This window comes from Chinchilla lanigera, unplaced genomic scaffold, assembly GCF_000276665.1.
Source record: "Chinchilla lanigera isolate Chin_1 unplaced genomic scaffold, ChiLan1.0 scaffold00010, whole genome shotgun sequence".
In the NCBI taxonomy this organism is placed as follows: Eukaryota; Metazoa; Chordata; class Mammalia; order Rodentia; family Chinchillidae; genus Chinchilla; species Chinchilla lanigera.
Window position 1 is genome coordinate 12,890,501 of NW_004955411.1, and position 16,504 is coordinate 12,907,004.

Genomic DNA, 16,504 nt, shown 5'->3' on the forward strand with positions numbered 1-16,504 from the left:
CAACGTGCAGAACGCCTACTGGGGACCCAAACTAATTCGTTCTCCCTCTCCAAAGCTGCTAGGTAACTGATTATATGTAATTCAGATTCAGGAATCAATCTATTAAACAGAGGGAAATTATGCAGAGAAGGGAGGCAGCACCCCACCCCCATTTTAGCTTTTGGGAGCTGTCCAGGCCCTGTCGCTGTCATATCACCAAACTTTTAAAGAACTACAACGGCCCGGGATGTAGCTCAGCTGCATAGCGCCTGCCTGGCAAGCATGAGGCTCTGAGTTAGATTCCAGGCACCAAGGGGGCGGGGGAGGGGGGAAAATGCAGCCCAGCGGTTTCTCAGCGCCTGAGACTCCGAGCCTGTGAAACGTGGGCCGGCGCGTTCCCAGCCCCCGACAGCATCGCAGCCTCCAAAGCGCCCTTAGCGCCTGCAGCCCGCACCGCAAGCGCTGCTCTCCCGCCTCCGCCTGACTCCTCGCTCTCTCTTCCCTTGTCTTTCTTCCCCCTTTTGCTCACTGAAGTGGTGACCTGGAGCAACTGCAAACCCGGCGCAAACCAGACTTTCTTCCTGGAGAGAAATCCGAGCGGCCAAACGGGCGCGAAGCGGCGAGGAGCCACGCGCCAGGCGCCGCCTCCAGCTGCTCGGCGCGGGCGCTCTTCCCGCCTCGCCGCGCGGGTGCCAGGGTCTCACCGGGTGACCGCGAGGGCGCGTCCGACCCGGGCCAGCCTCCGGCAGAGCAGGACCCGCCCCCAACCCCCGCCCCTGAGCCTGGGCGTCCGCGGCAGCCTCGCTCGTCCGCGCTCGCCCCGCGCCGCAGCCATGGGTCCCGGGGCTCCGCGGGTGCCCGCGGTGCTGCTCCTCGCGCTGGGCGCGCTGCTGTGGCCCGCCGCTGGCGCCTGGGAGCTCACGATCCTGCACACCAACGACGTGCACAGCCGGCTGGAGCAGACCAGCGAGGACTCCACCAAGTGCAGCAACGCCAGCCTCTGCGTGGGCGGCGTGGCGCGGCTCTCCACCAAGGTGCAGCAGATCCGCCGAGCCGAGCCCAACGTGCTGCTGCTGGACGCCGGCGACCAGTACCAAGGCACCATCTGGTTCACCGTGTACAAGGGCACCGAGGTCGCGCACTTCATGAACGCCCTGGGCTACGATGCCATGGTAAGACGCGCGCTCGCGGGCAGGAGTCGCAGACCCAGAGGGGACCAGACTGGAGAAACGGCCGATGGTCGAGGCGGGCCTGGGACCGGGACACACACGTGAGGGCAGAGGCCGACGCTGCCAGGGACGCCAGGTCAATGCCCGCGGGTGTCACAGAAGTCGCTTGACGATGGTCTTAAACTGAAGCTGCTGGGGCCTCGCGGCGGGAGGGAGGTGCTTCAGCTCCCAGGCCAGGAACGCTGACCATGACCCAGGGGTAAGGACTGAGTTAGGTGCCTCACGCTTGCCTCTTCCTGCTGGGTCTTTCAAAGAAGGCGTAGTCTCAATTTTATCAGGGAAACTGAGGGTCAAAAATGCCGAGCCAATAATCCGGATGAACTAGTCCCCAAAGAGGAAAACAATACAAATGGACACCGGGTCCTTTGGACACCGAAGCCTGATAACGTCAGCACCTTGGTAGGTTTCTGGCTCAAGCATTTCTGTGTGACCTCGCATGAGTTACTCACTGTCTCAGTACGGTCATCTGTAATATTAGGTTATTAATGTTACCTACCTCAAAATATTAGCCCGCACTTGGTATGTTCTCCGTAAATGTTACTTATTATTACCAGACACTGCGGGATACGTTCCAGAGAAACTCCGGAGTACCAAAATGCTGAAACACTAGGATTTGAAGGGATTTCAATAATGAGCCAGTTATAACGGCACGCGCCTGTAATCCCAGCACTCGGGAGGCTGAGCCAGGAGGATCACCCTGAGTTCAAAACCAGCCTGAACTGACTGCCTCAAAAAATAAATAAATAAATATTTTTTTAAATTTTAATTTTTTTGAAACCCACACAAAAGATTTCAATAAAATAAGTTTGACAGCAAACAGAGCTCAGTTTAAAAGACAAGAGACCCTTAAAACATGTGAAGAGTTTAGTCTAAGCTCCCAAATGCACTATCATGTTTGTTAGGCTTATATAAATGAGGCAGAAAAGGATCACACAGTAATAAATAAGTATAATGGATATACATGTGTGTTGGTGGCTGTTTTAAGTCAAAGCACTACCCCAGGTTCACCCTGTGTAAAGGCTTAGTGTGAAAGGATTCAGCCAGACTGTAGCAAAACTGGCAATAAGCAAATTTTAGAACTCTAGAACAGAAACACAGGGGAGTTGTGACGTCCACACACAGCTGGAAGGGAAGGAAGATGTGACCTGGGCCGGGACACCGAAGTCGGACAGTATAATTAGTACAAGATGAGCTCAGAGGCCAGGAGAGCACCGTCCTGTGTTTATTTTCCCCCTTTGGAAACTTGGAAAAAGGAGGACAGTCAAAGGCAATAGGAGGATGCATTTGTTTTGGGGTTCCCAACAAAGGATCTTATTTTAGAGAAATGAAGGGAGAGGAGGCACCCCCCATTCTGACTTTTGGTTTAGAGATTGGCAGCGTTGCTCAAAGCAGCAGCAACAGCAATTCAGACAGGTTGCTAAGTCTCCCGGGTTTGTGGGGTGGGTTCGTGCCAACCACATCTGGACTCTGCAGAAGGAAGAATAGTGAATCTCAAGAACTCTGCGGTCTCTTGGCTTTCCTATTTCCACAGCTAGACCTGCCTGTGGATTTGCAAGCAATAATGACAGCATAAATATTTATGTAATTGAATTGTTACTAGTTTAAGTCTCTACTTCCTCCCACAAGGGTAGGATAAACCTTATATGACTTTGTTTGGATTTCATGTATAAACCACAACTTTGTAACATGTTCTCTTTGTGGCATTCCATTCTCCACGGTTGTAGAAACTTTTCTGGTTAAAAAGAAATTCCTAATTCTCCCCGTGATATTTTATCCCTTTTTAAGCAACATTGAGCTCATGTTGTTAATCATTATATCAACTGCTTTGACAAGACAGTTTAGTGAGGCTTAAGCCATCTGCTACAAGTCTCAGCCCATCTCCTGTGTGAGTGTTTTAAATACTTTTTGTGGGATGGAATTGCTTTCTTTCAAATTTTGCTCCAAGTAATTGGATGGTGGCCTGAGAAAAAGTGGGCTACTTATATAAAGAGGGGGAGGAGAGGGAATGGCAACTTTGATGGCTACCATCCTGATTCCATCTCATAAGTTCAGGGGTTGGGCAAAGACCTGTTTAAAATCCTAGTTCTTGGAGTTCCAAGGCATGAGATACAGCTCTGCAGTACTTCTGTCTGAATGAGATTTCTCTGTCATTTTGCTTATATTAAGACAACTCTCCAAGAATGTACTAGACCTGGTTTTAAAGAGCCCTAGCTAAAGACTCAAAGAGATGAAGGGTAAAAGGGAAGCCCTTGGAATCTAGCTTAACCCCAGGGCTTCCCTAGAGCAGGGCCTCCAACTTCAGTGTCCCTGGGAGAGCTGCTAGGCAATTCTGATAGGTTTGGGAGCCCCTGGGCAACCTTGGGCCCAATTTGGGCCCAGCTACGAGGTAGAAAACCAGACAGAGGGAGTGTGGCAAAAGCCACTTGGTGTAGCTGTCTTGGTGGAAGGAATGGTGTCTGCTGGGGCAGGAGGAACAGCACGGACACCCTACTCATGAGCATTTGGCCAGATTACTTCTCTGATCCGCATGTTCCTCATCTGTAAAACAGAACTGACAGATTTTTCTGAGCAGCCCGTGAGATCATAAATATAAACATCTACAGTCCACTGCTGGCTATTCTAAGTGGTCCCTGAAAGCTAGTCCCATATGCCTTGAAGAAAACAAGCCTACAAGGAACGGAAGCTTTGCTTTGGCTGTCACTTTCCCTGGTTCCCACAGTCTGGTGCAGGCTACCACCCACCTCCCCTCCACATCTTTTCTAAATCCCGTTGTCTAAACTAGTGTTGATTGCCGCAAGTTCGAGGCCAGCCTGGGCCACATAGGAAGAACCTGTCTCAAAAAAAAAAATTTACTCACTGAATGAATGTATGACATCCCCCAAAGCCCAAAATCTAAAGGACTCATGTCTAGAGCTGAGAGTCTCAAGATTAGGACAGGATGTGAGAAAGATTGTTTTCAGTGGGACACTGCTGATGCCGGTTTGAGTCCACAGGGCTCCTAAATGCCTGAGCCAGCACCAAGCAGCCAGGGCAGGACTATGACCCCTACTTTAGGTCACTCAGAACAACTAGTGACCATCTGATAGCCGTTTCCTGTATTGAAAGCTATCTCAGTGTGTTTGACATGAATGGCTTTATTTCCATGTGCACTTGTAGAAACTTTACATGCTTATGTTTTCAAACACAAAGGTAGCCCTGGGAGCGTATTCTTCCTTTGTCCTGAAGTTGTTTCTGTGACCCACCACGCTACTCTGTATCTGCTGTGTACCTATACAGCACTGTGCACCGTGCTCAGCGGTGACCTCCATATTTTACCCACTTACTCCAGCTCCCAGCCTCACTAACGGGGCTGCTTTGAGTATCCTCCCGCTAGTCCTACTGGGAGGATTTCCTTTGGGCTCCATACCCAAGAGCAAAACTGCAGGTCACAGAATAGCTGTGCACTGATTTACACTGACTAAAGACTGCCAGGTTATTACAATGGCTGACTGCTGCTTCCCCTTCCCCAGGCTGGGCATGTAATCCCTGTATCTGATCCACTCTTCCCATCTCTATGCAGCTTTCCATCATTTTGTCTTGTGTTCTGCTAATAACTAGTATGTTTGGGCATCTTTTGTTTGTTGACTTGGTGAGTTTCTTCTTCCGTAATTGCATGTTCACAGATTTTGCTCTTTTTAATTGAGTTTGTTTTATTGTCTCAATGTTTAGGAGTCCCAGCTATTGATCTCTGATCAATTTTAGGCAACGTAAATACCTTCTGAGGATGTTGTGTTTATCTACTTTGCCCATGTTGTCTTTCACTGACAGAAATCCTTCACTTGGTGTAATCAAATTCATCCCTTTTTTGTGGTTTACATTTTGAAAATTTATGTAATAGCTAGCTTCTTTGAGGCTTATGTCTCCAGAATTCCTCACTGGATATTCAGAGATTACTACCAATCCCTCAGCCTTTTAAGACATAAACCTATGCTTGTTGTCTGTGCCATTACCAACCCCGCCCCTCCTTGGGGCAAGCAGTTCCTCATCTATATAATGAAATGGACGAGCCTGCTCATGCCCAAGGTTCTGTACATCTCTCAACATCTGGAGTCCTACAGAAATTTTCATTTCTGTAAATGTTTGACTCATGTAAAGGAGCAGGAGAAGGGGACACACAGGGGCGGGAGGAGGGGGAATGCAATGAGACAATGGACAGCTCCACCACTGCTTCATCCCTGTTGGCCATCCTTACTCCCTCCCTTCCCTGTGGACGGGAGACTGGACCTTCACCTGCTGACACTGGCATCTAAAGGAGGTGGTGGCCATGCCCTGGGCCTGAGGAGGTTTGGAGAAATGGCTTAGCTCTAAAAGAAAAAGTTCTAATTTCAAAGTTCTATTTTGCCTCACCAGTAACCGTTTCCCACTTGGTTAGTCCCGCCCTCAATCTTGAGGGTCTTGAGGCAGCCCATCACCTGGCTGTCCATTATTGGACTTATTTATGGATTCCACTAAAGACAGCGGGCACATAAGCAAAGGGAAGCTGGGTTCCTGAGATTTAAAAAGTATCACTAAAGACTGTGAGACCAAACACAAAAGAGAACCAAAGTTAGGAAATATTTAACAGCTACATCTGCTAGAAGGGCTTTTTCTTTATGTCAGTCATGGGTAAGAATCCTTCTCCCATAACTTCTATAACTGTTTATTTATGCTAGGGTTCACACAGGTGACTCTTTGATGTTCACAACTCCCCCACCCCATTCTCTGAATCCGCATTCTACTTCTCTGAAGATACTGCCAATGAACCACATACATTTGTGTCCCTCTAGGCCGAGGTAGCTTTCTCTAGTGATGGTCAGGCAGAATATGTCCTGTGTTGGATGGAATGTGATAGACATTAGAGTCAGTATCATGAAACCTTTCTGGCCAAACTTGAACAGTATCAGAGATTTAGTAAGAGTGACTCTTAGGTTGTTCATTTAGTTTAATCTCATCTTTTCTGTAGGCAATAGTATCCTTACAAGAGATAGGGAAATAGGCCATATTCATCCATAGAAAGTTAAGGCAGTTACCTCAGCATGAGGAATTGACCACAAACGAATGACACACACATCTAGAAAGTCTCAGAATGAGGTGTCAGAACTAGACAATTGTTAAGCAAGCAAGGTTTCACAATCAAAAGAGCACACAAAGAAGTGTGGGTTTTCCTACCTAGATTGTAATCACAAAGACTGTACCCCCTTGACGTCAGATATTGAGGCACAGGGGAAGAGCCCTTATGAGCTAACAGTTATAAAGGTCGCTGCATTTTTGACGTGGATTGTACCTGTCCCCAAACACCTGTTTATGCATAATTGCCCTTAAAGTCTTGCTCCTTAATGTCTCAGCCCTTACTTCGGGGGTCTAGACAGTGAACTTGTCCCATACCCTAAGACATTGAAATTTTGACATAGTTAGACAACATATAAGCAGATGTAAAACCAGCTGATAAGAACAAAGCAAATCCTGTTTTTATAGCAGATTTGAACTAAGAGATACAGTAACCAAGTTAAAGAAACCAGATTGTCTGTGAAATAAGGTTAATTCTGCCCAAAGATAAATAAAGTATATACATACAGTACATAAGAGTGCTCTTTTCCTATAAACCAATGTGAATTATCATTTAGTCATGCCTGAAAGAATTACAATTTACTAACACCTTTGGAATGGCTTAGACATACATAGAAGAGCTGTAAAAGTTTTGAATACGAGGTGTAAGAATTAATGCTTACCTGTTGACTAAGAACATACCTTTTTTTTTTTTAAGGAACACCAAAGCAAGTCTTTAACAGGGCCTGCTTTCCTAGGGGGCAGGGGAGAAAGACACCTTCTCAGCCATAGCTTTTAGAGAGAAACAAACAAACAACAACAGAAACAAACATGCTGAAATGGCCTTACCTGCTCCTAGCTGGCTATGTCAAATATGTGACTGGGTTTGGGGGTACTCAAGTCTCCTTCTAGAAGTAGTTTCTATGTTCATTCTGTCTGAATAAAGAATTGGTCAAGACAAGTGCAAATGGTAGCAAAGTTTTGTATTTATTAAATTTAGAGAAGAAACCAGCTCTACAGAGAAAGTTCAAGCCAAGTAAAAGTAGAAAATAAATACGGTACAGGAGAGAGAGGGCTACCATGAAGGGACACAGTAGCAAAGAGTTCAGTGCTAACTGTCCTTTTTCTGTCTCCTACTCCTCAGGTTGATGTCAGGCTTAGGCCATCCTGTCAAAAACCTGCTTGAGTTCTTGTGAGAAGTCCACATGTAAGGTTTCGGGAACTGTTCTGTGCATGTGTGCTGGGATTTTTGTAACAGGCCACACCTACTTTCTCAGCCAGCTTTGCCATGCTCTAATCTCCTGCCTTGGTAGCATGGGGAAGGGTGGTGTCAGTACACTGGAGGGAGCCTTCCTAGATTAAAACTCCAGAGCATACATTTTATAATAAATCAGGACTGTCTCTTATTGGCTTAAGAGGAACCTGGCTCTTGCCAATTAAATGACCATCAGCAAGCCACAAGGTAGCAATTCAGTGAAAGTATTATACATTTAGTTACATTTGCAGCCTATTAAAACAACAATCATTACTGACTATTATGCTAGGACAATTAGACTCTTAAAAACAAGGCATACCACATATAATAGTAGTTTCTGTAACCAGAGTTATGAAACAAAGCTTTAAGCAGGTGCCTACGTAAACCTTAACTCCCAAAGACTTAAGGTTTATAAACAACCATAAGCCAACAAAAGATGATAGAAAACACAAAATTATTATTATTTGATGATGATGATGATGGTGGTGGTTGGCAGAACTGGGAGTCTAACACAGGGGCTTCACACTGAGCTATGTACCCCACCCTTTTTATTCTTTATTTTGAGATAACATCTCATTCACTTGCACAGGCTGGGCTTGAACTTTCCATCCTCCTACCTCAGCTTCCCAGAGCTCTGGAATTTACAGCAGTGTACACCACACCCAATTAAAATATTTTGACAAAAACAAAACCTCTCTTCTTTAAGAGAATTCTGTTTAAATTTTACCAAGAATGAATCAATGTTTTAAAAACTTTTTTGTATTAAACCAACAACTAGAGATTCTGACTTACGTATCACATTTTTAATCTTTCCTAATTTAAGCATTTTTTTTCTGAGAAGAGACTGTCTCTAATTAGAAATGTTTTACTTAAAAGATACAGTGTTAGGATATATGATCAATTTACAACAAAAATACAACTTTTAGATCATTATGAAATGATGCCATCCTGTACATTTATTACCAGTAGTTAAAAAAACATGTTATGTCTTTTAATCTGTTTTAGTCTGGGAATAGAGAAAGAAACACCAAACAAAATTAAACTTTTTGAACATTTTACTAACATGCTTTAAACAACACATTAATTATAAACTTTTACAACTTAGGCTCTGTCAATACTCAGTATATACACTTATTTACATTTCTAAGTATTTGCTGACCAACTGACACTCAATATTTTTGTCCCAAACTGTTAACATGTTATTATGTCTCTAGACTATGGTGTCCTTAAGGAATTGGTGTCCTTAATCCAAACTTCCTTGTCAAATAGTTCAAGAACCTTAAACTCCAAATTGGCTCATGAAGAAGCCCCAAAATGGTTTACAAAAAGCTCCAGATAAGTTCATAAGGACCTCCAAAGACAAGCCAAAGGAGGGATAAGGCCTGGTATCTCTGTACTCACATGGACTTAAACTTCCTAATGGGTACGAACTTAGAGGACCTTGTCTTGCCCTGAAATAGGAAGCTACCTGAACAAATTGAGTGCTCTCCTGGGTCACAAAGCGGCAGGACTGTCTCTTGCCTTACTTTCATATGGTGGAGGAGGACAGCACCAGCCTCTTGCCTCACCACAGCATCCTGGCTACAACCCATCCAGCCAATATATATGTGCCCTAGAGACCTTCTGGATCATAAGCCAAGTCCAACCAAAAATCAACCCATAACAAACCAAACCAAATGAGTATGTCAAACCAACAAAACCAGAGGTAGAATGTTTTCGAACTCCAGAGTAGAAAGGTAGAAAACATTCCACCTTCTCATACTGGTCAGGCCCCCAAAATGACCTGTGGTAAGTCCACATGACCCCAAACAGGAAAGGCGTCTTTGCCCCTACTGGTACTCTTGAGTGACCTAAGAGAAGTTCCAAATGGTTATTCCATTAGCCTGATCACATGCTTGAGACAGGAGATTCTTAGAGTGTATTTTCCAACAGGAAACCAGGTGGAGCCCATCCACCCCCAAACAAGCAAACAAACAAAAATACCCTTTTCCTTTCACCAGGGAAAACATTGGTAAGCAGCTGATGCCACCAACCAGGAAAGAAGGGAGAATTTCCAGGATACAAAATGTCAGATCAGCTAGCCAGGAGCAGCCAGTTCTTTTTCTCAAGTTTGTTTTTTCCCTGGCTGGGAATCAGGAGAACCAAGCATCTCAATAGTAGGAACTTGATTCCTGGCTGGTTGTGCCAACCATTACTGGCTACCCAGGTCCATTTGCTCACTGCTACAAACGAGCCATAGGAGGCCATTTGCTTGTTTGTTTGTAGGAGGAAAAGTTTATTTCTGTTCACAGTTTGTAGATGCTGCAGTCCCCAGTCAGCGGGCTCCAGGGCAGAGAGAGGCAGAGAGGCATCGCAGAGGAGAAACTCCAGGGCAGAGAGAGGCACTGCAGAGGACAAACAGTTCATGGTATGGTGGGTAAGATGCTGAGGCCATTTATTTTTTATTACAAGGAAAAAGTTTTCATTCAAAGCTAGCTCAGAAGTGAAGGGGCCTCCTCCTGCCTTATGTTTTATAGATGATTGCTTATTGGTTAGCAAACCCCTTTCTTTCCAGATTGCTGCATGAGTGTATAGCACCAAAAAAGTGTATTTGGGTTAATATCAATAAGAGCTCAAGTAAAGGCTTTCAGCTCTACTTTTTGAGCAGAGGTGTGAGGGGAAAGTTGGCCTCAGTGACCTGTTGTGAACTGACAGCTTCATGGCCTGGCTGTTGATCTACTTCTTGGACAAAGCTACTTCCATCAGTGAACCACACCTCCCACAGTCTTGGAGGCACAGATCGCTGATGTCCTGCCTTTCTGTACAGGTCTGGGAAATCACCTTTCACAAGAGTAGCTAACTGCTGAGCCTACAGGCATCAGAGAGGCAGGTTTATGTGTAGTGAAAGTCTTCATGGTAGTCTCAGGGGTGTCCAGAATTATGGCCTAACACAGTCCTAACAGGTAAAATCTGCTTTGGCTTTTACCAGAATTGGAGAATTGCCCCTATTTTGCTAGTGAATCTCCTTACAGGACACTGTAGGACAATTAACTTACAGTTGAACATTTGGCCTTCAAAGTGACATGTCAGAGCAGGAGCAAAACAGCTTCAGCTGGGGGTCTCCTTGACCCCAATTATAGCTATAGGTCTAGAGGAAGGTTTCTAGAGAAGGAAGTTAAAGTGGAAGCCTAAATAATTGAAATTGCTCACCTGTGATGTCCAGGATCATCTTGCAGGAGACAGAGATGCCCAAGGATGGGGGATTGCAAGTTGCCCTGGGCTTCTTCTGTCCTCTTGATGGGGGGGTAAGGATTTTGGCTGACCTTGCCCCTCTCTGAGAGGGAGGACAGTCCTCCAGCCATACGTCAGGCACACCGGCTTCCTGACCCATAGAGAAGGCCCCAGACAGTCCTTTATTAGCCCTGGGTTTTCCCTAGGACAGTTGGGTGTGCTTAAAGTATTGCCAATCATGATGGCCATAATTTGGGTTTGTCTTTTTTCTCCTTCTGTCCTCATCTAGATTCTGATTGTTGAACACAGAAAAGACTGCATCCAGCAGTTTTGTCATAGGGTCCTGAGGCTCCATCTCCTAAGCTACAGGGGTCTTTAGAAAATATTGGGTCTCACTGGGGTGCTAAGAGGAGGAGAAGCTCACGTCCCCCTAAGAGACAGGTAGGCATCTGAAGACAGGATCATCAAAGACATCATTTTTTTTCCTTTGCAGGCCTCTTTAAGTACTGTAGTTCTTGGACCTTTACAGAGATAAAGAGCCATAAAAGCCTGAACATAGGGTTCTCACACTACTTTCCTTGCTATTTAGAAAAAAAATCTAAGTAAAGAATTTAGACCTCCATTTTGTGCTCACCCCTCACCATTCCCTAGTTAAAGGGGGGCTCCAGTAGTTACCTGTGTGGGGCCTTCTGAGAGAGAGAGAGGATTCAGTTTAGGATCCCTCAGAGAGCATCCTCTACAGAAGGATGCAAGCCTGTTGAATCCTCAGAGCATCCCCCATGAGACTCAGTTGTAGTATGAGTTCTCTGCCAAAGTGAGCAACACTGGCACCCTCTATGACTCCTTCTGGGTCCTAATGGTGAGGTCAGCGTTGCCCCACTGACTTCTTAGAGGGATGTGGGTCCTGTCCAGAGGCTCCTTTAGAAACTCCCATGAGATCAGAGTGGGGACACTGCCTGGGACTCCCTTCAAGAGCAGAGTCGAGCTGCCCAATCTGGGGCTTGGGGGTTCCTTTAGGCACTTGAGAAACAATATCCCTTACATTTACCCTGAAAAAAAATTTAATTTTTTTGGGGGGGGTACCAGGAATCGAACTCAGGACCTTGCACTTGCCAGGCAGACACTGTGCTGCTGAACTATATCCCCAGCCCAAACCTTTAAAAGTTTTAAGAACTAGGATGGCTCTAACTGTCCATTCTTACAGCCACTTGAGTTGAGCTTTACTGGCTGTTGCTTTGTTCTGCTCAGACATGAGGTATATATTTCTAAATTACCTGACTCTCTGTTAGAGGACTCACTAGTGATACCCAGAGAAAAAAGTATCTGTGGACTACAAACAGGTTATGTAATGTTGTAAAGCCTGAACTTCCACATGTGAAGGTATGTAATAGTGGTCTACCCCATTCTAAACCCCATAGAGTTTAGAAAAGACAATAATGCATGCACAGTGCTTCACACAGTACAGCTCCCAGTGAGGGTCAGTAAGTGGTTCTCATGTGCATCTGCTATTGGCAGAGATGGCTCAGGAAGTGACTGAAAGATGACCAAAGAGCTCATGCATAGGCTGCTAGGAGAAGGCTTTGACAAAACTACACAGGGACAAGGATTCTCCTCCCTAAGCTTATGATCTGGCTTTTGTTTGTTTTCTGTTGCTCTAGCAATACCCCAAAATTGATGATTTTTAAGGAAAATAGGTTTATTTTGCATCATGGTTCTGAAGGCTAGAAAGTCTAAGATATGGTGGCTGCATCTGGTAAAAATATTGCAGGGTCCCAAGACTGCACTGGGTATCACATGAGAGAAGGGAGTATAGAAAAGATAGCTAAACAGGCTTTAGTAACAGATCAAATCTTAAAATAACCCATTAATCTATACATGAGTGCCCATCACCTTGCGAAGCTGCCATCTCTCAATACCTTGCAACAAAGATTAAATTTCAATGTGACTTTTGTTGGGCACATTCAAACCATACTACCCCCTAACAGCCAAGGCCTGCTATTCCAAGCACTGAAATGTGTTTGTAAGTTTCTCCCCAGATTTACTGGAAATATCTGGACTATTTGGGGCTGTGGCAGACAAAAACAGAAGGAAGGAATTTGGACAGGGCATCAGGACACTCAGATTTTATGTCTTAGCTCTTACACTCATCAGCTGTGGGAGAGGACAATGATTCCTCCTCTAGAAAGTGGGAGGATGGAACAGGGTAGTCTCTTCCACTTCCCTTCTCAACCCTTGCCCAGCACTCTCTCTTGCTTCTAATCTGCCAATGTAACTTGGTTTGTCATCTGAACTTAATTTTACACACAAGCCTAAATTTGCTTGCCAATTCTCCAGTTTTTTTCCTCACAGTTACTTGGAGCGGGCAGCTATTTCCTTCTGGAAAAGTAGCTTCAGTCTTTTCCCAGGGAACTCTAGTTGGCCTCTATTTCCAGATAAAGCCATCCCCAGAACGCTCTGTGGAGGGTTACACTCCTACAAATGATAACCTGAGGAATAGGAATAGGAGTAGGAGCAGCTCCATTTAGAACCTATTGTCATTGTTGTTGTTGTTGTTGCTGTTGCTGTTGTGGTTGTGGTTGTTGTAGTTGTTCTTCTTGTGGTTGTAGTTGTTCTTGTTATTGTTGCTTTTGTAGTTGTTGTTGTTGCTCTAGTAGTTGTTGTTGTTGGCAGTGTCAGGAACTGAACCCAGGATCTTCACACTGAGCCACATCCATAGTCCTTTTTTTAAAAACATTTTCCTTTTTGAGAGAGTTTTGCTAAATTGCCACCTGGGCTTGAACTTGTGATCTTTCTGCCTCAGTGTCCCAGAGTGCCAGGAGTACAAATGTGTACCTCTTGCACTGCTGAGGCTGTGGTCTTTAAGGCTCATTTATTTGTGCAGTCTGTCAATCTTCATTGAGCACTACCAAGTGCCACGCTTCGTGTGAAATGCTAAAGACGATGAAGAGAGCCTTGCAGAGTGAAATTCACCATATGATGCATAAAATAAAGGGGCTATGCCCATTCAAGACCTTATGAAGCCATAGAGAGAGGCTGGCAAGAGCTAAAGGAGACAGGAAAACCACCACAGCAAAAGTGACTGAAATTCTAACGCTTATGCCTGGGTATTCTTGAGCTATGAACTGTTTGTAGAAAACATGACATGAGGCCCTCATATTACCATCTAGGCTCACATCACCTGACAAGGTATTTTTTTTTTAAAGGCAAAGAAACAAAAGTAGTAATTATTGCTAGACTCAGACCTGTAACTCCTAGAGGGTTGTGGTTCCCCAAACCTCGGAAGGAAGACTCACTCCCAGCCGTGTGGGACTGACCACAGGCCTCTGCTTCCTCTGTGTCAGTCTGTGTTCCAGATTGGGTGGATCAGGATGAGACTGGCCTCAGGTAGGGAGGTGGTGTAAGCAAGGTAGCTTCTTAGCGCATCTCTCTTGTCCTGGAATCTGGGTCTTACAAACTGAAAGCTGGAAAGAAACAAACAAATCACATATCATATTGGCAGCTTGTCATAGTTTGCTCACTAAGTCTGAATGCTCTGAAATTCTCCTTAGCATTTATTGTCTTCAACTCCATAACTAGAATTTGAAATTTCTTCTGACATTTCTTTTCCCTTACTTGAATAACTGGCTCAGTATATAATCCGAACATTACGTGGCACCCTCTATCCCTCAGAGATGTAGTTAAACTTGCCAAGACCTCTATTAGTTGAGCTGACTATGTGCATAGTTTGAGTAAAAAGAGTTTGTACATTTTATCCAAATGACACAGAAAATAAGAAATGTTGTCTGTTCAATACTTGTTCATTCATTTCTTTCAAAAAAAAAGTGTTAGCATGCTGGTAATGCCGGGTATGATGGCACATGCCTGTAATCCTATCACTCGGGGGGCTGAGGCAGAAGGATCTTTGTGAGTCTGAGACCAGCCTGGGCTACAAAGTGAGCTCAAGGCCAGCCTGAACTGCATAGCAAGACCCTGTCTCAAAACCACAAGAAAAAAAAATGCTAGTGAGCTGAACTGAACCCCAGGATCTTCTCTGCCCTTCAGTGAGATGGCACATTCACCTGCTGGGGCCAACCTCCAGGACCGTGGAATGAAGGCAGCCAGCATCAGAAATGGTCCACAAGACCTGACGTGCATCACCCAAACAGAATTTGTAATCCCCCCATCTTTAGGATGTTGTTGAGCATCCCTGAATGATTAGTAATTGAGTCAAATTATGTAACAGGCCAGACTGCCTCTTTAGGCCTTCAGTCATAGGACTTACTGAAACCTTCAGTCCCGAACAAGATAACCTGTGTGTAAGTGACTAACTCAATAAATGTTCTACGGATCTCTGACAAACAGCTTTTAACATCATCACATTTGATTTCTGCAGATTAAAAAACTCTTTTCTTCTGTATCACACACACCCCACTTTTTTCCCCTATGGTTCTTAAATCAATTTTTCTTTTCTTTTTTTTTTAATTTTAAAGGGAATAATTAAAAAGGAACAATAGCAAAATACCAACAACATAGACAGAACAAAACAAAGCAAAAACAATAAACATAATACAGGGTTTCAGAACAAAATGATAGGAATTAACAGTGGCTATTATGTTACATATTGTTATCTTCAGCGAAGTTGCTCAGATTACCAGATGTAAGAATGCAAGATTGATCAAACCATTAAAGAGAATGAAAGATAAAAACAAAACAAAAAGACATTAGAAACGATACAGTTTCCCTAGACAAGATGGTAGGAATTCACCAATGTTTGTTATATTGCATATTGTTGTCTTCAAATTAGTTGTTCAGATTACTAGATATCAGCATGCAAAATTGGTCAAAAAGAAAAAAAAAAATAGGCATTAACTATTCCTTTGAATAAACCTCTAGACCAGCAGTACAGTTATCCCAGCTATCCATATATATTTTTCCCTTCCTTCATTCTTCTTTCTTTTTCTCCTTTCTCTCATCCCAGTTGTTCTTTCCTTTGAGCAATTTCTTTCCCTTTCATATAATATCAGAGACCATACTCATAAGTGAAATAAATCGGACCCACGTGTAAACATCATAGTATCTCCCTAGTGTAAGAACCTGAAAGAGTAAATAAAACTCAACTTTTGTTTGTTTTCTTTGGACATGTTTGGCCTCTTAGCTTCACTTGGAACATTTTTTACTGCTCTATCACCTCTTGTTTTTATTCGCTCAGTTTGTTCGTACTATTGCTGTTACTTTGCTCTGAGCTCTCGCTGACCAACCGCATGTAAACAAAGTTTGCCCTCTGAGCTTCCTCCGTGCTGCATAGGCATGTGACTACACCTTCATCCACGTGCCTGGCTGATTCTCACATGCCATGCATGTTAACATCTGTAATCCCACCACTTTGGGTGGCTGAGGCAGGAAGATCACCATGAGTTCAAGGCCAGCCTAGGCTACACAGTGAGATCCTATCTCCAAAAAGCAGAACCAGGGCACTTGGTACTCTAAAACCCTGGGAGAAACTAGCAGGTTTACCTTCCAAGGACATACATTAGCAGCAGTCTGACAGAGTTTTTAAGGCCATGGTGCTAAAACCTCACTACTTTTGTTCAGATCCCAGCTCTCCAACTTGCTAGTTGTAGAAGCTCAGTTTTCCTATCTATAAAAAGGGAAAAGAATAGCACCTACTTTATAGCACTGTAAGGATTGAATGAGTTAGTATGTGAACGGCCTAGCCACGGAATACAAGAATCTGAATTATTAATAGTTATTTGCATCATGTTTTTAGTTTTTAAAAAAATCTTTCTTG

The 16,504-nt window shown here is 44.3% G+C and overlaps 1 protein-coding gene across 1 annotated transcript in view; it reads left to right on the plus strand.

The window, feature by feature from the left end:
* The first annotated feature begins 735 nt into the window (after positions 1-735).
* Positions 736-16,504, plus strand: part of Nt5e (5'-nucleotidase, ecto (CD73)) — a 55,089-nt gene continuing 39,320 nt past the window's right edge. Inside the window, exon 1 of the mRNA XM_005377700.2 lies at positions 736-1,151. Within this exon, the coding sequence (XP_005377757.1) occupies positions 813-1,151 (339 nt within the window). The 5' untranslated portion in view covers positions 736-812. The remainder of the gene's footprint in view (positions 1,152-16,504) is intronic.